Genomic DNA, 21,891 nt, shown 5'->3' on the forward strand with positions numbered 1-21,891 from the left:
TTTCTTGGGAGAAATCACTATCTCCTCCCTCCTTGTTCCTTTGTTCTGCTGTAGCACGAGAGCACAGAGCACAGCCCAACACCTCTGGCAGCAGAAAACACTCAAGGAAAAAAACCAGCTTTCAACCAGGCTTGAAACTTTCTCTTTCCTTGCCAGCTTGCATTCCTTTCTCTGCTACTGTTCTGAAGCCTGATGCCTCCACTGCAGAGAAGAGGTTTCACTCCAAACTCTCTACTTCAGGGCTTCACTGTGTAGCCTTTATCATCAGACAAGCTTAAATAAAACTGGAATATTGTGCACTCCTTAGAAATTGCCTCAAAGGTGCTGCTTTGCCACCAGAAGTCTTTTAAGGATAACAAAGTATCCACCTCTAAAATTTATGCCATGAGGTCTTCACTGAGATGAACAACCTCAGACAAGCAGCTCTTCAGAGTTACATCACTGAAAGCATTTGACAAGTGGGTTTTGGGGGTAAAAACTTTGTTTCCTCTGCAGTTCTTCCACAGGATTGCCTGACACCAGGCCACTCTGGGCAATGTGCAGCTCACACCTCTGCTGGTTTAACCCAGGACAGCAATTCATGGAGTCTTGAGGGAAGGTTGGAGCATCCTTTTTGCCTCACAAAGCAGACAGAAGCCCAGGGCCTTACCACAGGCTGACTTTGTGGCTCTGTCCCTATCCTGCTACACCTGACAGATAGAATGAAGAAGAAAACTCTCCATTCTCATTTGCATAGAAACCAGCCTCATCATTTCTTTAAATGAGATGGCTTTAAAGGTTAAAGCATCAGGTTTGAAAACACCCAGCAAGTCTGGAACCTAAAAAGTCATGAAATAAATCCCTCCTGTTTTCTAGGCTCAGTAATTCCATTGTGTGCAGTTAAAGACAGCCTGATCTTTTAGATTAAGAGCTTTACAGCCAAGAGCTATGTTCTAAATCTCCTCTTTGGTGAGAAATGGGGGTTTGGTCCCATGTTGCTAATCAGTTCTCCAGAAACCACTTGGCTGTAGGCCAATTCCCCTCACTTCTGATGGAAGGATTCAGACAGAATGGCAGTCATAGAACTGAATTGATGTGCTGTAAAATGATATCAACATAACCTTTCAAGCAGAGAAAACAAACCCCACATCTGAACACGTGAAAGGGAAAATCATTTACATCAAGGATTTCTTCTTACTCTGTGTATTTGTGAAGGACAAGTGGTTTTACAGCCACACAAGCTGGAGGCTGCATTTACCTAATTGTCTAAACAATAAGCCAAGAAAATGTGACTGCAAGTCACAGCCACTTCACTCCTTCACTTTGGCACCTACCAGGCGAGACTTGACTCTCTTGGGAAGCTCTTCCTCCAAGGTGTAAATGTCACCACGCTTTACCATTAGTTGGGAACCATCTTCAAACTCGACCTGCAGAGTAGGCAGAGGATGAAATAAGAACTTGGCCTCGACATTTACAGCATTTGAACATTTCTGTTTGGTCCCTTCATGGGAAAAGTGAGGAAGCATCAAGGGGAAGCTCCCACGGATGAGTCTCTGTTCGTGGCACTGCATGTCAATGGGATTGCTGCAGGATCAGCATCCCTAAGCTGTGTAAGGACGCTGAACCTAGAAACTGCCAGTTTCAAGTGCTGCTCAATTTTATCTGGTCCAAGTGGATTCACTCCCTGCTCCTGCAGATGCTAAAATGTCTGGTACAGCTGGAGCAGCCCCTCTGCTCCCCCCTCCCAGGCAGAGCACTCAAGATTTTGACTGATTTTTGAGTCAAATCCTGAACAAAGGAAGTTTTCCACTGACAATAAGAGGCAGCCCTGTATTCAGGCCAGTGTGGTAATAGGAGTTTCTTTCACCTTAAACAAAACATTTTCATAAGGAAACAACTGCTTTCAAATACAATCCTATTCTAAACCAGAGAAACAAGTTGCAGTGCAAAGGCACCAATACAGGGAACCAATGTGGGAAGCTTCCCAGACTCTCCTCCCCTGGAGAAGAGCTTCACTAGAGGTAACTGCATGATTTGAAAAACACATTCTCCTCATGCATATTTTTTCCTGTCATCTGGCCCCACCAGTGGAGGAGAAATCAATGACCATTTCCTCTACTGTGATTAAACTGGAAAGCATGCCTAACAATAGATCTTTATGGAACTATATATTGTGCTTATGCATAAGCAGGGGCACCTCAGATCATCTCTGAAGCAGTTCATGTTCATTACACACACCAAAAAGACTGTTCACTAACTGACAAGGTGGGTGACTGTGCTCCCTTCACACAGAAATGGAACACTCTGTGTAGGAAGGATAGAAACCAGAACCCCATTTCAAACAAATACAAGATATGGAACTTCCTTTGCCTCTTGTTCATTAATCTCTTAAAAATAACAGCTATTTGCAAATGTCAGCATGTCTTTTTCTTAAGGATGTGCCCAAAGCATCCTTTGCAAATCATTACCAGTTTCATCTTTCAAAGGGTTTAAGTAAAACACTGCATTTTATAAAACCTTCCATGCTGAAATAGTGCCACTGTGACCAAGTTAAACCTTCCTATTACAACCTCTTACAACACATGTCTATCCATACATCCACATTCTACCACAGAAAACCTTTACTCTGATCCTATTTCAACACTGTGTTTCTCTTTAGACTCCCAGCAGTGTTCATTCAGGAGGCAGCTTCTCCCCCTCCATGACCACAGCAAGTGTCCAACACTAGTGAGCTACACAATGAGCTACAGACACGTTGACATGAAGCACGTGGGTACTTCTTCCATACTCACCTGGTAAATCTGACTGATCTGGGCTGCAATAAACTTGGCCTTATAGATGATTCCATCTGTCCACTGCAGTTGAACCAACTCACCCTCTGGAGGGGGTCCCAGTTGGATGCAGTCCCTGCTCTGAAGACATAAGAGTGAAAGGTCAGACAACCAACAGCAGCAAACCTCAAGAACCAGCTACAGAGGTGTGTCAGAATCACTGCTCAAGGAACTTGCTACATAACACTCTAAGTTTAGAAAAGCTTCTGCAGTCATCTCCAGCAAACCATTAACTGGAGAGAGACCAGGAACAGACACTTGCACTTCCTTCTGGTGACAGTGCTCAGTTCTAGGAAAGTCCTCATCACAAATCCCATTACATCAGACCTCTTACACCACCCACAACCAAGTAGGGTGAGCTGCTCCTTCACATGGTGAATCAATGGCACACTCTGGGACAGAATGCATGAGCTGACAAGTCAGGCTCTTCTAGATATCCATTCTATTAAGTGAATTCCCCATTTTGAGCCAGAAGTGATTACAGCCAATCTGCTTCCCCCACAGATCACACTTGTCAGTTGAAAAATAAAGAGATTATTCAACCACAAAACAAATAGGATGCAGCTTGAAACAAACACTGCTTTCTGTTAAGGGACCTGCACACAGCAAAATCCCATCTTTGTGAAGGAGCAAAAACCAGAGAAATGAGATCATGTCATCAACAAGAACAGTAATGAAGAGCAGGATGAGATTTTCTATGCAAGCAACAACTTTACTTTTCAATCTCATTTTGTTTTGCTAGCTTTTACTTCATTGTTCCACCCCAAAGCACACAGCAGAGGAATGCAGACACTACACTCTTGTACCCATCTCTAACTGCAATAAGTCTCCACAGAGAGCTGCTTACAATGATGCTTTCTGGGTAAACGTTGTCACTGTATGAACCATCGTCAAAGTTTACTTCATAGAAAGTCTGTGTGGTCATGCCAATGACTTTACATCTGTAGTAGAGTCCATTCCTGTTCTTTGTGATTACAGTCTGTCCAAGGGTCACCTCCCTTCGAAAGGGAACCTGGGTCATAGACAAAAGGGAACCATTTGCAGTCTGCAGTTGTAAAAGCTGTGTTAAAAAACAAACCCGAAACCTCATGGAGAAACAAACAGGACAAGGGCTGATGGGATGAAGCTGCAACACAAAAAGCTCCATTTAAACATAAGGAAAAACTATTTTACTGGGAGGGTGAGGGAGCCCTGGCCCAGGCTGCCCAGGGAGGCTGTGGAGGCTCCTTCCTTGGAGGGCTTCAAAACCCACCTGGACACGTTCCTGTGTGACCTGCTCTAGGTGAACCTGCTTCTGCAGGGGGGTAGGACTGGATGAGCTCTAAAGGTCCCTTTCCAACCCCCACCATGCTGTGATTCTATGAAACAAACCCCAAACCAAACAACATACATTCTGGTTGGCTGCTTTGTGTTTGAAGCAAGTGATGGACACAACATAGGGCCAGTCGTCTGGCTCCATGGGCACGCCAGCTGCGTGGGCACAGGTGACGTGGAAGGAGGTGGAGCAGTGCTCGTAGGAGCACTGGATGCAGGCCCCAGACACCTTCTTCATCCTCTTCCTACAGTACACACATTTCTGAAAGGAAACAGAGGTCAGTGTTACACAGGGAGCCAAGGGCAGCTTCTGGCTGGCACCCACACTCACATGGTGGGAAGGATCCTGCCATTGGTGTCTAGAGCCCAGAAACCACGGTCAAAAGTGCCATGTGTGATGCTGAGGGGTCAAGTCCAATACTTTCTGAATTGCACATCTATATAGATGTGTATCTGTTGAGGTGAGGGAGCCCTGGCCCAGGCTGCCCAGGGAGGGTGTGGAGGCTCCTGCTCAGGAGGTTTCCAACCCCACCTGGACACGTTCCTGTGCCCCCTGAGCCAGGGGAAGCTGCTGGAGCAGGGGCTGGGGCAGCTCTGCAGGGCCCTTCCAGCCCCCACCACTCTGGGATTCTCTGATATATGCAAATACATATGTATTGCCTAGAATAACTCATAAGCTACAGCAGACAGTAACTCCTCAGTCCCTTTAACCATGCTGGACAGTGAGGCAGACTTACATCCAATTTGGCACTGTGTTCACTGGAGGGCTGAGAGAAAGGGAGGGTTCAACAGGCAACAGGTTAACTACATGAACACACCCTTCTTGGCTGTGAACACTCTAAGTCTAGCAAACCTGTCTGACCAATGGCAGCCTCTTTACCTTTACCTCTTTACCTTAGCTGAGGCCTGGGCAAGGCAAAGCAGGGCAAAATGAGTATCACACATGAGACAAACATGCATTTTACTTGTTGGAAAGATTAGCTCATCATAAAACCCTGAGAGATATGAGATGCCCATGAATCTGACTGTACAGCTATGCAACTCATTTATTACAAAGCAATAATTTCCACATATAAGGAGGAACAGAGCAAAGCAATAACTTATAGTGCCTGTTTCCAGACAACTGTCTCCAAAGCACACCAGACTGCTTGTACAGCCCCAGTCCCTCCCTCATCCCAGCAGCAATGTCCTGTAAACACACCATGATACCATCAAGGACAGATTCTTTTTCTCTGATATTAAACAGAGCTTTTCTGCCCCCTTTTCCCCTCTTCATGGCCTCTCATTTACCTCACTTCCACTAAAGCAGCACTCAAGGAATGCAAGATTATAGAATGCATGACCTAAAGTTTAAGATTCTCCTGAATTACTACATCCCAGGGGATCAGAACTGGAACATGAGCTGCCCAGGATCACACAGGGAGCCAATACAACCCTTCAGAAGTACAAATTCACTCTGCTTCTAGGTCTGAGTGATCTTAAAAGCTACCCTCAAAAAAAACTATGAGGAGTGGTATCATGTTATAAACTATCCAGTGAGCACCAAATAAGAACTGCCAAAGTGCAGTGTTCTGTTTGTGTTACCACAGCTGAGAGCCAGGGCCTCCCTGTGTCAGCTACAACACATTGCCAAGCCAAACAAAAGCTTTTCTCCAAAGAGTATTTCTCCTGAAAGCAAAACATGCAAAAGAAAGGGAGATGCATTCTTCCCTGTTTCTATGTAACATCACTCCTCCCTGCCTGGGTTCTGCCCCACAAGACCAAGGCTCTTCCTGGGAATGAAGTCACTGTGTTTACACCAAAGATTAATTTGGCCTTTTTACTTGCACTAACAAAAGCCAGGAAATTCAAAGGCAGAGCCTGAGTGCTGCCAGAATGTGGAGGGTTTTCTTTTCCTATTTAATAAGCTAGGCCTTATCACTCTGTAAACCGTGTTCAAAGGGCAGATAAGCACCTCAGCAAAGTGCAGAGCAGGAACACAGCACTGAAAGCAAGTCAATAGCAGGGAGATCTCATTATTAAACTGTCAATAGCCAATTCTCCCGCAGCAGGGACAACTGCTGATATACAGTGTGCTCAATACAGCCTCTCATGGGAGCATTAACCCTCCAGGATCAGGAATCTCCCTTTATTGATGCAAACAGGATATTTCCAAGGCAGAAGGATTAGCATGCACCTAATGACAGGCCAGTGGCAAGTTAAACTCCTCCTGCCAGCCAGGAGAGCTGCATCAATGGGGTACTCAGAGCAAATGTGAGCCAAGAATGAGCTACAGTGAGACTGAAAGGTAGGAGATGGTGGAAAGGGTGAAAATGCAGAAGATGTGGAAGGGTGAGAGATGGGGATGGCCAAAGGCAGCAGTGCCAAGAGCTGTGGTGGAACAGTGTAGATTTAAAGCCATTTTCTGTGGCAGGGGAGGCAACAGGGAGAAGGTCCAAAGCACAGGAGAAAAATCTTGGGAATGAATGTACACCAGAGAGTCAGGTCATAGCTGAGAGTAAGAAATGGGCTGTCTCCTGCATGATGAACACTGCAATTCATTTACTCCACTGAGGAATGGCAGCTAATTATTCCAAATTTCCACGTCATAAATAATCTCCTCGTGCAGGCTCCTGATACACCATCCATCAGACAAAGGCCAAGAGCAGCCTGCAAAGGGATGCCATACCCACAGATGGACTGAGAAGCCTGTTTGGAAGGGAAGGCCTGGTGTGTGCTCAAAGAACAGCAGATGCTCTGAGCAGATCACTGCAAGTGCTTGTTACCTCCAGCTCTCACAGGAACTTAAACCACAAAGGTACATGAAAAAACAAGAAGCACTGATAGTCCCTTCCCTTTCTTTCACAACCTGGATCCTCTCACTTCAGCTGCCCTTAACATTCACATCATTCCTTCTCTCCTTTTCCATCTTTTTCAGCAACAAAGGCCATCTCTCTGAACAAAGCAGCAGAGCTTTATGCACATTAGTCCCATCCTGGCTCTGTAAGGCAGGACTGTAATGCAGCCACACAAGAGTTAAAGAATTAAGTCATGTTTCCTTGTGAAGCTCCATTAGGTAATACAAGTGAGCCTTGTGTAAAAGGACTTTTAGTTCATCGTTACAAGTGCTGGTAATGAAGAGGATGCATGCTGCAAATGTCAGATGATCCATAAAGGACCACTGCTGCAAGATTTATCACTCACATCACAGAGCTCCATCACTCCACCTGAATAATGAATGCTTCTTACATTTGTGTACAAAAACCATTTGCACAACAGAAAAATAACTCTGGAAGCAGACAGAGATTCTTCCTAATCTCTCAGCCAAGCCCTGGCTGAGCTGCCTGCACTAAACAGCTGCAGAGTGAACAAATCCATCAATGCTAACTGATGCTACATCACCTTCCCCCACAGCACACTCCCAACTGCCACCCAGCTGACTTCTGTACAAAAAAAAGCAGCACAAGCACAATTTGTTTTGCAATAACACACTCTAGTGATGGGGCATTAACTAACATTAAGATTAATTGCTCTGAGCTAATGAATCATCCATTACTAATCCCTCAGATGAGGCTATGCAGCTACATAACAAGGTGCAGTTGGACTTGTACTAAACTCTTTGCAGAGTGTTGCCTTCCACTCATGGTCACAAAGAGAAGTTTATTAATTTCTACAAGAGATTTCTTGATAGAGAAGAATATTGTAAAGACAGACAAGTCAAATTACAGGTGAACACCTCAGCAATACATCAGCTTCCTTCCAGCTGCCACGACCCTTCCCACTCCTGCTACACAGCACCTGCAGTAAATGAAGCTTTCAGGTAGTTTAGCCCTGACTGCCAGGTGAGCAAGCACCCAAGGCTCTGCCCAGGGTAAGAGATCTGGTCATCACAACTTGTTTGTGTGTCAAAGAACTGAGACAGTACCTCAGAGACATCCAAACGTGTCGGAAATAAGAGCAAGAACATCACCTCCAATCTCAGCCACTTTACACAATATTTTCATGTCTAGTTAAAGTCTTTTTCCTTTTCTTTCCCCTCTCTGACTCTAGTTCACAAACACTGTCTCCAGACACCCACCAGTTTCCATCTCTGCTCTGGGATAGCACTGATATCCACAGGATGACGCTCTATTACATTGAGGAAACGGGCCTCAGGGACAGCAATAGCACAGATTATATGGATCCACCTGGAGAAGAAAGCAAAGAGATAAATCAGAGTCTACCACTATTTGAACTGAACACTCAAGAGGGCAGCTCAAGTTTCTCTGACTCCCTCAATATCAAGGCATATTGATGGTGGCTGGCAGCCTTGGCAATGTAACCAACTGATGGTTAATCATGACTGCGTAAGGTAAATGTCTCTGCAACAGCAGAGATCAACCTGCTGCATGCATCTGACTTTGCATCCTACTAAACATTCTCTGAAAGGCCTTTTCTTTGTGAAATAACCAAATTCAGCAAGTCTTCAGAGCCACATTACCTCTGCTACTGAGAAGCCTGGTGCAGAGTGTAAGGCAGCACAGCTCCTCGAGCTCATCCTTCCAACTCTGAGCAGCTGTTGCATCCATAATGCCAAAACTCGCTGCTACACTGAGCACCAAGACCAAATTCACAGCACTGGATGATTAGATGCAGTATAGGAGGAAAGAAAAGGTAGTTCAAAGCATCCCTTACCGTCCATCAGTGGTCATCTGAAGAGCTCCTCCCCTGAGATTACACAGGCAACATTCCTGAAGGGAGAAAATTCCTTCAGAACTGGACCACAAAGCTCTACTTGGCTGCCTGTCTTTCCCCCAAAATTACTACACCACATCTGAGATGCAGAGGCAAACTGTACTCTGCCACCACTCATCAGTAGATGAGTGGACAGTGAGGTGGATGGAGAGCTGGCTGAATGCCAGAGCCCAGAGGGTGCTGATAAGGGCGTTGAGTTGGAGGCCTGTGGGCAGTGGGGTTCCACAGGGGTCAGTTTTGGGGCAAGTCTTACCCAACATCTTAATAACCTGGATGAGGGGACAGAGTGTACTCTCAGTGAGTTCCCTGTTAACACCAAACTGGGAGTGGAGGCTGATTCACCAGCAGATTGTGCCACTGAGCAGCCCAGGCTGCCCAGGGAGGGTGTGGAGGCTCCTCAGGAGGTTTCCAACCCCACCTGGACACGTTCCTGTGCCCCCTGAGCCAGGGGAAGCTGCTGGAGCAGGGGCTGGGGCTGCAGCAGCTCTGCAGGGCCCTTCCAGCCCCCACTATTGAGGGATGCTGTGAAATCTGTTCCCACAGTGTTTTGTGTCCAGAGGAGCTGATGCTTACCGCTGCCCATGCGTTGGCTGAGCACCGTGAACAAGACCAACTTTCATTCACCAGGTCTGGACGTATTCCATAACAGCCTGAAAGAAAGAAACCACCTTCAGTGTGTTCTACTGACATAGCTGTAGTTTTGACTTGTTTACTTTTCAATTGAGAAACACCTTTGAGACCAGGTGTAGCATTTGAGTAACTACATTCAGCAGTCAGGGCTCAGACAAATTGTACGGAGCTTTGTGAAGAGCAGCAGAATTTGGGACCAGCAGGTCTAAAAACAAACAAACAAACCAAGAACCCACACACAGAGACTCCTCAACTTTTCCTTTTCTCTTCTGCAAAGACTATACAAGCAGTTCTTTGATCCTCCAGCTAAAAACTGGGCTCAAAAGTGATGCTAATACTGCCGGAATGCACTCAACACACCCAACCAGTTAAGAGTTTCAGCCTGAGCCAGTCATCCTTGCTAAGTGGTGTCATGAGGAAGGACAAACCCCCTAATATCTCAAAGAAATTAAATGCATGCATTTCACATTTAAAAGTATCTAATTTCTGGTTATATGAAGTGTTAGAAACATCTGACTTTACAGGGTGTCAATGACTGTAATATGCAAGGACCAAATCCTCCCACACGCTTCTCTGCAGCACCAAAATAGCAGAGTGGTATTATATTCATTATAAAGACAGGGAAATAAGACAAAAAATCCCTCTTAAATTCTGTAAAAGGCACTGAGGTTTGCCACTGAAGACAAAAGGGACAAGACATACAAAAAACCTGGGTCTGTGTGATTCCTGCAAGCTTGGAAAGAAAGCCTGCAGCAGAAAATGAAACATACCACAAATTGCTGGCCAGCATCCTGGCCAACAGTGTTCATCCCACAGCTTTTACCTATCCTAACAAAACTGCTCATGACATTTCAGCTGGAGAGACTCCAATTACTGAATTCAACTCAGAAGAGGTTTTTTGGAAAGCATTGAGATTGCCTCAATAACCTGATTTATAAAAATCATCCACTTAACCAGATAAACATTATGTTCAAAAAAAGTCAATACTATAGATCCACAGCTGTCTGCTACATCTGAAGTCTCTTTTTATCATCTGGCAAATCAAGGAAGCAGAATCAACCCAGTCCTAGAATATGGGCAGGGTTCTGAGTCTAAAAACACTGAGCTGGAAATTGAGCTGAAAGAGAAACAGACACTGAACTGAAATGCTGCTGGAGCTCAGAACAGTGGAGGGCAAGCATGAAATCTGGCATTGATTTCTTGTTCCAGGCCCATAGGTAGCTGGACTATGGGATCTGAGGGGAGAAACAGTCACACTTTTAACACCAGATTGTCCTGTAAAGATGATGCTAACAGAATAACAAAAGTGTGCTCTTTGGATGGATTTTGTCAACACCTTAAAAGCCCAGAAACCTTCACAGGAACTTTTACTCTGCAGCAAAGTCAAAGGATACGATGGTTTACAAGTACAACTAGCAACAAGGAAACAAGACACCACTAGAGACTACATCAGACTTAACTTCAGTCCCATCCTCAAGGGTAGAGCACAGCCAAAACAGAAAGCTAAATGGCTCTACCTCCTGCCTGAGACTGCAGGTTACCATCCCACCTGCAGGTTACCATCCCCCTGCCCACATCCTCTCTTGACCCTAAATACAGTTTGGCCACCAAAACCACTTTGACAGACTGGACATATTGAAGACATACAGATGTACAAGATGCAGCTTCTCTTTTGATCACCATTTGTGAAGTGAGAAAGCTGTCTTTATCCTGACTCTCACTCTGCAACACAGTTCTCAGTAGCCAGAAGTGACCACAGTCACAGATGCAGCACAGAAATACAAGTTGCACTCTAGTTCTCCACAAGAGAGTCGTGCTGGGCTGCACACTGACCCGGGGGCTATAAAACTGCAACAACAAAAGTAATTTCAACTGATGCAAGTCAAATAAGATTTCCCATCTGTCAAGAGCAAACAGCTGAAAAGTAATCCACCACATCTCCTATGAGTGCAAATGTTAACTGCATGTCCTGCAATCTGCACTGAAGGTACACTCTACCAGGATTAAGCACATCTTCTTTGAGATATAACTATCAGGGAAACAAACAGACATATGTTGCTTTTTTGTAATCAAGTGCCATTCCTACAAACAGTTACACAAACACTAATAAAATCTATCTTGGAGACTACTCCATAATCTCTGATGCACTCAAGGACAAAATAAGCTCACCCAGCAGACCAATAATTGAAGGAGTGAAAAGAGTGTGATCAGCTTTGTGATTTCTGCTTTATTACAGGGAAAAAAGGGAAAGATACAGTATCTTCTGTAAGACAGAGAAGAATCAGCCAACGAAACAAAGAGCAAAAAGGGTATTTGTGTGTATTTCTGAGATGAGTGACTGCTAAGATGGGCTCCAATATACACACCCAACAGCAACAGAAAAGGAAAACTTGGGAGAGACAGGTACAGCAGGTCCAGAAGGGATTCAAATACAGGCAACATGCAAAGAGTTTCTCAATACAGCAAACATGTTGGTGAAGAAGGAAATACTCACTAGCATGAACCTGCAGGCAGCATTTGGCACAGGATATCAAGGGACTAGTTCCATCCTCCCCAATATAGGAATTTGAAGGAAGGGGCTCTGTGTTTTCTCCACTTGAGGTAAAGCACATCTCTGGGATCAGAGGCTTGGTCTTTTGTCCACACTTGGAAAGGTGGACAAAGGAGGTGGTCTCTCCTACAGAGACTGGGACAGCTTCTTTATCCATCTGTAAGGACTTCAAAGAGAAAACATCATCATTTGGAATTGCCTCTTCCCTGGTCACAAAGCTTAAAGATAGAGCACTCCCCTTGCAAAAAAACTCATCCAGCATCTGACATGATGCAGCACAAACAATGAACTTTAAATCCTGTCCTCTCATGCACGCTCCCACTCCTGCCTTTTGCTCCTCTCTCTCTCTCTTCCTTAGGCCTGTACTGGGACCTGTCATTTCATTTGAAAGCTCAAGGAAGCATTAGAACAACGAGCAGCTTTCCCTGCTCTTCTTCTGTAAAAATCTAAACACCAAGGGGACAAAAATAAAGGAAAATATCAACAAAAGCAACACCTTCAACATCTTCCTCTCCCATCCCTTCCACATCCTTCCCTACTTTTTCTCCTGAAGGACATTTCAGGCTTTCTGGTAGCAAACCAGAAGGATTAAAACATCCCAGCTGCACCTAGTTTTCCTTACAACCATTATACAGCAGCAGCCAGCAAGCAGAACAGAGCTTTTATTTCAGGTCTCTAAAATACATCAAAAGATTTTATTGAAGGGGGAGATGGGTTCTGCTTTTCTCTGAAAAAGCTTCCAACAAATATATATATACACACACATATACATATATATATACACATGCATCTAAGGCCCATATTCCTAGAGGACACACAAAGGCAGATTTGGGTCTATAATCATACAAGAACAAATCAATACACAACTGGGCAAATAACTAATTCATCTGATGCCTTTCTGCTCACAACATATCCCAAAGCATATCAGTAGTTTCTCCAAAATAATGATGCATGTGCTTGCTCAATAACTTCTGATTTTGTTGCTTGTTTGCATCTATTCAGAAATCCAGGCCTGCATCTGAACAAGAGCAATCACATGCCCACTATGGCATCGTTCCTCTGCATGAAACAGTGTCTGCAGGAAAAAGCTCTGGGAGTGTGATTTACAAAATGAAAGCTGAGAGGGACAGAGAAGCCAGGAAAGGGAACAAAAAAGGCTCCATCCACTGCCTCTGCCAAACCCAAAGGTACTCTTTTCTTTGGTGTGCACATTTGTGAGTCTTCTTTCTTATGGTAAAGGTCTGAAGCATAACTGACACCCCAGCTGCCACTGACACTGCCACCCCATCTGAGCACTGTTACCTGGTTATATGGGTAGAAGAGGGTACAGACAGCACAGTATGGCTCACTCAGGGCAGCAGCTGCATTGAACTTTCTTTCAGCTGGGAAATTATGCACTTTGTTCTTCCACTGGAAGGAAAGTAAAGATTTCAAAGCCTCGGGGTCACTCATATCTTCCTCCCCAGAAAATGGGAATGTTTCTAGAAAGGGGAAAAAAAACCCAAACAATGGATATTAATAGAGACAAAACAGTCAACAGACAGCACAGGCAACACCAGCAAGGTAGGGGTAAACAGGTAAAGGTTCAGCAACACAAGGAGTTCAATAAATGAGGACATTCAACTCATCCCTGGTTCTGCACATATGTATGCCTCAGATGCAGATAATCTCCACTTCATGGGTAGGAGAGACAACATAGAGACCAATGACCTAATGGAAGTGGCCATGGGGATGGAGGAAGTAAATCTAGATGTGCTGCCTTCCTGACTCTCTCCACTTTCTAGCTGTGGAAACCTCCAACATCGTTTTCATGAAGCCAGGTTCAAACTGCACGGTGCAAGCAAAAGGAAACCTCTCTTTCCCTTCTCCACTGGATGACCTGCATCAGTTCAGGCTGGTCAGACCAGCTCCCAGTTCCAGTCAGCAGCAGGTTGTTTCACCTCTCCCCAAGTGCATCCTGTACCTCTTTCTGTGAACACAAATCTTGGCTGTGACAAATCCAGGGTTCAAGTTTCCATTTCACTTCTCTGCAGCTGCTTCACAGCTACTTCCATCAAGTGCACACCACTAAGCCTTCAATTTGCATTCACCACCACCTCTTCTTCTGCCAGAGCTCTGATAGGTACTGCTCCTGCTAATTAGTTTGCTAATTATCTGTTTTTACAAACCCTTTAACAGGCCCTTGGCATTTGATGATTAAACCACCACAGAATCCATTTGTGTCAGTTTGAAGGTCCAAGATTCTCACCATTCCTTATTAAAACAATTTTGAGAGTCACTCTAAGTGTTAAAGAAATTCTCCATGCAAGACTAAGTGTAAATACTCATTGCATTGTCAATCTGCAAAGTTTCCAGAAGGATTGGCCAGGGGAACTCAAAAACATCTTAGTGGAACCATTATCCCCAGAGCTCAGCACATTAAACCAAATTGTTCTCTGCTTTACTGTTAATTACTGGAAATGCAGAGTTAATGTTCTGCTCTCAACAAGTCCAAGTCTCCTCCACATTTCTACCTCCCTTATAAGATTTTTCAGACTCTTAGCTTACCAGGAAGGATAAATGGAACATGGAGTAAACCACTAATGGCTAAGTTTACATCTCAGAGTTTAAATATTCCCCCCAACTAATCTATTTGCCAGACAAGATGTGAAATCTCATTATGTTTAATTAACCAATCTCTTTCTTCAGATGAGGAATGTTGTCTGTGCATCTGTCACACTTCAAATGAAGGTTATTTTCTAAAAAGTGTCTTTCTTGCTGTATTTTTATCTTGGTGCTCAAAGGCTAACAGGAATTGCTAATACCAAAGCCTTTTCCACAACCCTGCAGAGGGTTCTGTTGCCAAGTGAGACAAACAGAACAGCCTTGCCCATGGGTGAGTTTGGCTTTCCTTCCTAGAGGAAGGCACTTGGTTCATGCCAGGAGCTGGGTGCCAGTTCAGCCTGTATCAGAGCCGATCCTCAGAACAAAATACACTGACAGGGACATATTTACAGCATTCACTGATGTGTCCAACACCTCCCATAAGGCACAGACAACACTTTGACCTTAGGTGTGCAGACTGACACTTTCAAGACGCCTGACCCTCACCTTTGGAAGGAATCAAGCACTTTTAACCACCCTGTAAGACACCAGGTCAAAAACAACCCACATGTCTCTCCATGTTTTAGTCAAGGCCCACCAGGAGACAGGCAAGGATTTGTGATACCAGTGAAATCAATGGAACCAGCATCATAATCCAGAATGACAGACAGAGAAAAAAGGAAATGACTGGTTTATGTTATCAGGATGGAGGCCAGGTGACACACACCCTTCAGGATGGGTCCTGCATCTCAAGTAAGTTATACACCAGCAGAAAAGACTGACAGTTTGTCTCAACTGAAACTTAGTGTAGCATATGTATTCCCTTAATTTACATGCTCACTTCCTCACTGCAGCCTCCAAATCATCCTTATACACCAGCCCTGACAAAAAATAAGCAGTGCAAAGAGCTGCTTCTATTCCCTAGCAGGGAAGAGAAGAATCTGTTTGATCAGATTTTGCCCAACACTGCTGTAAATCAGTCCCCAAGAAAGGCCTGTTTTCACTGAAAGTTGCTCCTCATGTCCCCAAACACCATCCAACAACCCAACACAGTGAAAAGAAGCTGTGTAATGAGGATCCTTCAGCACAAAGTTTGTTGCAAGGTCTCACACCAAACAAGATAACTAGTCTCAACTAATTTTCATTACTTCAACATTATACATATGCAAGAAATCAAATGCATCATCCTTGGGAGGGAAATGGAGCTATGGACACACAGAATATCCCCTCTTACACCAAGCTTCTCTAAAATCAATGGATGTATCTCTGAAGGGGAAAGCTGTCCCTTGGAATATCAAGTTGAAAGTACTTTAAAAGCAAGGACTGACAGCTACACCTTCAGGTACCTTCCCCAGCATGCAAAAGCTTCTTAACTGTGGACTTTTCTGTATTCTGAGTACTTTATAATGTGAGCAAGACCCAGAAGTGGTAAATTATTATCACACAACAGAAGTAAGAGATAAGAACCTTTTTCTCTCGTTTTGGGTCTAGACTCTTATGGCATTCACAGGGTCTGGAATGTGGGAAAAGACAGATCAGTGATGTACAGTTAAGCACTGAGAGACTGTCTAATTCTCATTTCTTGATCTGCCAAGAAAAGTTGGGACTCCACCATTCATCTGAACTAAAAAGCCAACCAGAATTGAGTTAGAACTGAGCTTTCCCTGAGCACACAACAGCAGACCCAACCCCCACCTCCCTCGGAGGTGACAGAGCTCATTTCCACGCAATAGCCAAGATGAAGCTTTTACTTTAAGATGCTGTTTTCTGTGAACTCTTTTTCCCCTTGCCCAAAACTCTGCTTCATTCTGCAGCCAGCAAAGTATTTTTCTTGAGAGGAAAAAAAAAAAGGAGTGGGAGGTGAGCAGGGACACTTCCCACAGATGGAGTTTGCTTCCAGCTGGGTTAACAAAATGGGAACACAGTGCGTTTTCTACCAGTTAAATGTAACACAAAGTTTTAGGCCATTCAGTTAGGCTAAAGGCTTGGGCAATGTTTCAGGTGAGACAAGACATAGCAAGCATTCTCAGAGCTATTGCACTCACCCTCATCACTGGAGGTCTCCTGCTTCACCACGGACAGAGGGGAGCGGGTTGGGGGTTTGCCCAGAGGGTGACGACGACTCTTCTTGATCTCCATCTTCATTTTTGAAAAAGCAGAAGTCTGTAACAAACCAGAAGCAGCCAGATGGGAACCCCAAAATGTCTTGGGCAAGCAAGGGAGAGCATAGGACAACAGAGACAGAATCCTGGTCATAAAGAGTTCTTGAGTCTACACAGCACACTTTTCACTGCCTTTTGGCTGCAATCAGTAAAGCCTCCCAAGCCATCACTGCAGCAGATGAGCCAATGCTGTCTCTTAGGATGTCAGGTAAAGGCAAAACTATAGTATTTTCTTTAACTCAGAACAGCCTCAGAATGGCTTCAAGTCTGCCCATGCCATCAGCTTATGAGAAGTCTGGTAAATCCTCTAAACAGCGAGGAACTCCAGCACAAAACTTATGTACAAGGCACCCAGGATGGAGAAACGTTTGACTGCAACATCCCAGTGTATCTCCATGGCAAACATACTTATATTGTACTGTAGCCACTGCCCCATGTGCCAGCCAACATGAGAGCACTGCATGGGAGCTACTGTGCACCAGTACCACGTGCTTTGGTTCACAAACATGAATGCAAGCAGCAGTTAAGAATGAAATCCAAGTACATTCCACATTACAGGGGACAGAGCAGAGGCAAAGGTATGGCAGCCCAGTATAGCACAGTGGTATTTTCCTCTCCAATCTGCAGCCCTGTAAAAGCACTGCCTCACCAACATGACACTCCTCCACTGGAGGCTGTGTCCAGCTACAGGACAAGGGGTAATGGACATAAACTGGAACACAAGAAGTTCCACTTAAACACAAGGAAAAACTTTGCTGTGGAGTCCTGGCACAGGCTGCCCACAGAGGGTGTGGGGTCTTCTTCTCAAGACGAACTGGACACGTTCCTGTGTGACCTGATCTAGGTGGGACCTGTTTCTGCAGGGGGGTTGGACTAGATGATCTCTAAAGGTCCCTTCCAACCCCCATCATTCTATGATTCTATGATTCCTCCAACCCCCACCATTGCATGATTCTATGACTCCTCCCATTCCAACTTTGGTGCTCAACTTGTTGCTTCAAGCTAGCAAATCTTACAGCCACCTCCTTACTCATGCATATCTGTACATCACTGACCTCTGAGGTGACTTCTGTATTCTCTGCTTCTGTATTCTCCTCCTCCTTCACTGGGATTTCCAGAGGGACAGTCTGCTCACGCCAACTTGGACCCTTTTGCGTGGCAAACTCCTCGAAGGCCTGCTGGCAGGACATGCGCTCCTTGTCAAACACCACCTTTTTGGTCCGTGGAACCACGTAAAGCATGGGAATGATCGGCCGAGGTTTGAAGTCATCTTCCTCAGCTGCTGCCTCCGAGGGTTGGATAATGTTCAGGGGAGCTGGGGGAAAGCTCTTGTCTGCTGTGGATGATGTGGGTGCTGCTGGGGGCACTGGTGGCCGTGCTGCTGGTGTCTCACCCTCTGCTGGCTGCGGCGCTGGCGGAGGCTGGGGCAGAGGAGGCTGAGCTGCCTGCAGATGGTGCTGATGTTGGTGGAATAGGTGCTTCCTCTTCCTCTCACCTTTTACCTTTGGAGGACGGGCCTTTACTTTGCAGTCACCTGTTTCAAGACAATAGGCAACATTTAGCTTCATTCTGTATCCCTCATTTGCCCTGACCTCCGGGCCCCCTCATTTATTGCTCCCTCTGTTTGCATGCATAGCTCTTATCTGAGCACTGCTGGGTGTCAATGCATTCACCAGCCTTAGGAAATGAAGAACTGAACAAAGATATCTGAATCATTATTGGCAAAAGATTTCTACTACAAGGCCTCTCAAAAGGATGTCTTTTAAAGCATAAATCAAGTCCAGCATTGAAAGAAGCCTATGAGAGACACCATGGCAGTGCTGGTTACTGAGATATCCTTTCCAAACACTCACTCCACTTGTCCTTGTGTCTCCTGGCTTACTGTCATTCATCTTATCTGCATAGCACAGCAGGTCTCTTACATGGCCATGACAACAAAAAACACTTGTTGAACACTTGTCAGTGTATTTCCCAGAGGCATTAATGACCCATAAAAGTCTACCCCACCTATCTTCCCAATATAACTCTGTTACAGGACCCACACACTCTTGAGTTTACAGCAGTAATTAAAATTCCTACTGGCCACTGAATGAGTGTCTCCAGGTGAGGACAAAAGGTGCCTTCACATCTTGACTTATTCCATCTAAAATGATTTATGTTCCCTTCACCCAACTCTTTGCTCTCTTCATGAATGAAGTTATCAGTTCACTTTAAAGGCAAGTAAATAACAGATGCTCCACAGATAGGTGCCAGCAGTCAATTTATTTCATGAGAGACTGGTTTTCACCTGCAGATGCCACGACTAGACTCTGCTTGCAAAAGGTCATTTTCCAACTAACAGGGTGAGAAGAAGGGCTGATGACAACAAAAGCCAGAGACTATTCACCCTAATAATGCTTCACCAATCCCAGTCTACTCAGACTCCTCCATTAAGGACTAGGCCAAAGCTGACCAACCAAACTTAGTAAACAGAAAAATCAGATAAACCATCACACAGAAGTGAGGTATCTGCAGGAGGAAAGGTTTGAAAAGAGAAGGAGAATGATCTCACAATAAGATCAATTGCTGAAATCCCTGCTGAAATCTTCCAGGGGAACCTCAGCCTGGGTATTTCCCAGAAGACTGCTCTGATGACTTCATTTACACTAATTCATAAAAATAGGAACACGTCTAGCACAAATAGTTATTGTTGTACTTGTGTAGGCAGTCCCTCAGATAAACTCGTTTGTTCTATCACAGAGAGAGGAGTATTGAATTTCCTCAGAGAAACAAACATATTGAATGAAAGGCAAATTGGATTTTTCCCCAGTTGCACAAAACCAGATCATATTTACTCTCTATACACTCGGAGAATTCTCTATCCAACAACAAAACAAATGCCATTCAGCAGCTTTATTGACTTCTAAATGGGCAATTTGACAGCAGCTGGCATGTAGAACTTTGTTTAAAAGTTTTTGCATTAAGACAAACTCGTTTGCAAGCGAATCTACAAAAACAGGAGCCAGGAAAACATGTGATAAAATTCAAAGTCCCTATCTGGCTATCATATGCAGGTCTAGAAAGGAAAGGGATCTTTATGCATAAATCAATATGGTAGGAATGGACTTGCTTGTCTGGAGATAATTTGAAATGCTATACAGGGTTCAATGAAGTTACAGGTAATACAATGTCTTTGAGAGGAAGGGATGTTAGTGGGGAAATCAAAGCACTTACATAGGGCCCTACACCACAGCTCTGGGCAATGAGATTATACAAGAGTATGGACTTCATCCTTGAGAGCTGTATCTCCTAGTGCTGGGCAGAGAAATGGACTCCAGCCCCAGCCACATAGCCACAACCTGAAATAATTTGTACTGTCAACAACTCAAAAAGAAACTGCAAATGAAACCCACTAATGTAGCAGAAAGCGTAAGCACAGAGGTAAAATAGAGCTGAACACAGGAGAAAGCAGGAGAGCTTTACTAGTACATCCCTCTAATACAGCACTGCATCCTTCAAGGTGTCTGTATTTCTGTTAGTAGTGGCACTCAAGAGTCTTCAATCCACATAGGAAACTGCTGTAGATAAATTGTCATGCCAAAGTTCCTCCTGAACACCAAGTTTACATTCCTTACTTCTAGAGGAGAATACTACCCAATAGCAATCCCTCCACTCCCAACATTTATATCCTCTTCATCATCTATGCTAACAGAGTATGCAAACATGACTGATACAAGGGCAGAAAGCAAAGAGTGGGAGAAAAACACCTTCTCCTTGCTTCTAGGGGTTGTGTCTGCCCAGTTGTTATCAGAACTTCATACTACACGTGCTATAAATATCTAAATGGCCACAGCAACTGTTGGCAGGCTTCTGAAAAGCCTCTATTTTTTCTTTTACACATGATGCTAGAAAAGTCCAGAAGGTTTCCAAGACAAACTCTTGTGCTCTGACATTGTTTCACGATAATCCTCCCATCCCGTTGAACAGTCTCATCTCTTAATGCCATTGACAACTTAGGCAACACCGGAGAAAAATCACCAGGAGACCTAAAGCAAAACCCTCACGTAGCAAATAGTCTTCTAAAAATCAGTTATGAGCCAATTTGCTGTAATATACAAGTAGCAGCAGCAAAGTTTTCAGTTCTGGTTTACTGGCATCTCGATCACACTACTGCTTCACGTAAATATGTGCTTGGTTTACAACTACAACACTCCAAAGGATATGTGGGAATGCCATTCAATGAAATGTGCTGGGAAATAACACACAACTATTTTTTTTTGCAGCTAGGCATCTCATTACTTTTTCTCACATTATAAAAAAAGAAGAATCTTGTAAGATATAAGGATTGTAGCCCAAGTCTGGAGGACTCGGAACAGGCACAGCACCGCAGGTAGCACCTGCTGACTCACAGGATGGATTTATGCTGCTCAGCACACCCAGGGAAGAGCAGAGCTTAAAGAGTCTCTCTCATTTTAATTTCAAGTCCCAAGACAATCTGTTAAGAATTCTAAATGCATTAACAGCAACATAATAAATTATGAATACAAAGCTGAGTCATAAAAACCAAAAGAAAACACCTCGAGGTATTCTGGGTCAGAAATGCTGAAAACCTCAAGCTATTCATATTAAATCCAAATAACCGACGTGAAGCATAAGATCTGGCTTTGAAATTACCAATGATTATTCTGAAATCTCATTCTTCCTCCTTCTCAAAGTCATCTTTTTCTGGTATAAGTAGAAAATCAGGCCAAATTAACACCAGAGGAATAGCAAAAGGAAGTGATGGCCGGGGGGGGTGGAAGAGCTAAATTGCCATGGGCAGAGCAATCCAAACACATTTTTGGGGTTTTTTTCCTCAAGATGAAACTCTAAGACACTTGTGAGAGTTAATGCAGTCAGTGGGATGTCAAAAACTAGAGAACTCACTGGTATTTAGCTGCTATACTGCATTAAGAACCTTGTATATTTGCTAAGAGCCACGCTGAGCACTAGGCCCCTCAGAAACCATAAAGTAAATACTCCAGTTACAGTGACACTTCCTGCAATGGTGCTGAAAATAAGTGTTTCCCTCCTGTGCTAACAGCTAAAGAGCTCTTAACATGTAGTCTAAGAGTATGATTTGGAACTTATTCAGCTAGAACAGTCTTTA

General features: G+C 44.3%; 1 protein-coding gene across 2 annotated transcripts in view; it reads right to left on the bottom strand.

The window, feature by feature from the left end:
• KDM4B (lysine demethylase 4B) overlaps positions 1-21,891 on the bottom strand; it is an 85,090-nt gene that overhangs the window by 3,440 nt on the left and 59,759 nt on the right. For both annotated transcript variants that reach the window (XM_062015205.1, XM_062015204.1), the window contains 11 exons: positions 17,819-18,297; positions 16,647-16,764; positions 13,321-13,499; positions 11,962-12,184; positions 9,411-9,487; positions 8,778-8,833; positions 8,182-8,290; positions 4,201-4,386; positions 3,658-3,822; positions 2,772-2,891; positions 1,314-1,406 (listed from right to left, as the gene is read on the bottom strand). In XM_062015205.1, the coding sequence (XP_061871189.1) occupies positions 1,314-1,406; positions 2,772-2,891; positions 3,658-3,822; positions 4,201-4,386; positions 8,182-8,290; positions 8,778-8,833; positions 9,411-9,487; positions 11,962-12,184; positions 13,321-13,499; positions 16,647-16,764; positions 17,819-18,297 (1,805 nt within the window). The remainder of the gene's footprint in view (positions 1-1,313; positions 1,407-2,771; positions 2,892-3,657; positions 3,823-4,200; positions 4,387-8,181; positions 8,291-8,777; positions 8,834-9,410; positions 9,488-11,961; positions 12,185-13,320; positions 13,500-16,646; positions 16,765-17,818; positions 18,298-21,891) is intronic.

This window comes from Colius striatus, chromosome 25 (assembly GCF_028858725.1).
Source record: "Colius striatus isolate bColStr4 chromosome 25, bColStr4.1.hap1, whole genome shotgun sequence".
NCBI lineage: Eukaryota > Metazoa > Chordata > Aves > Coliiformes > Coliidae > Colius > Colius striatus.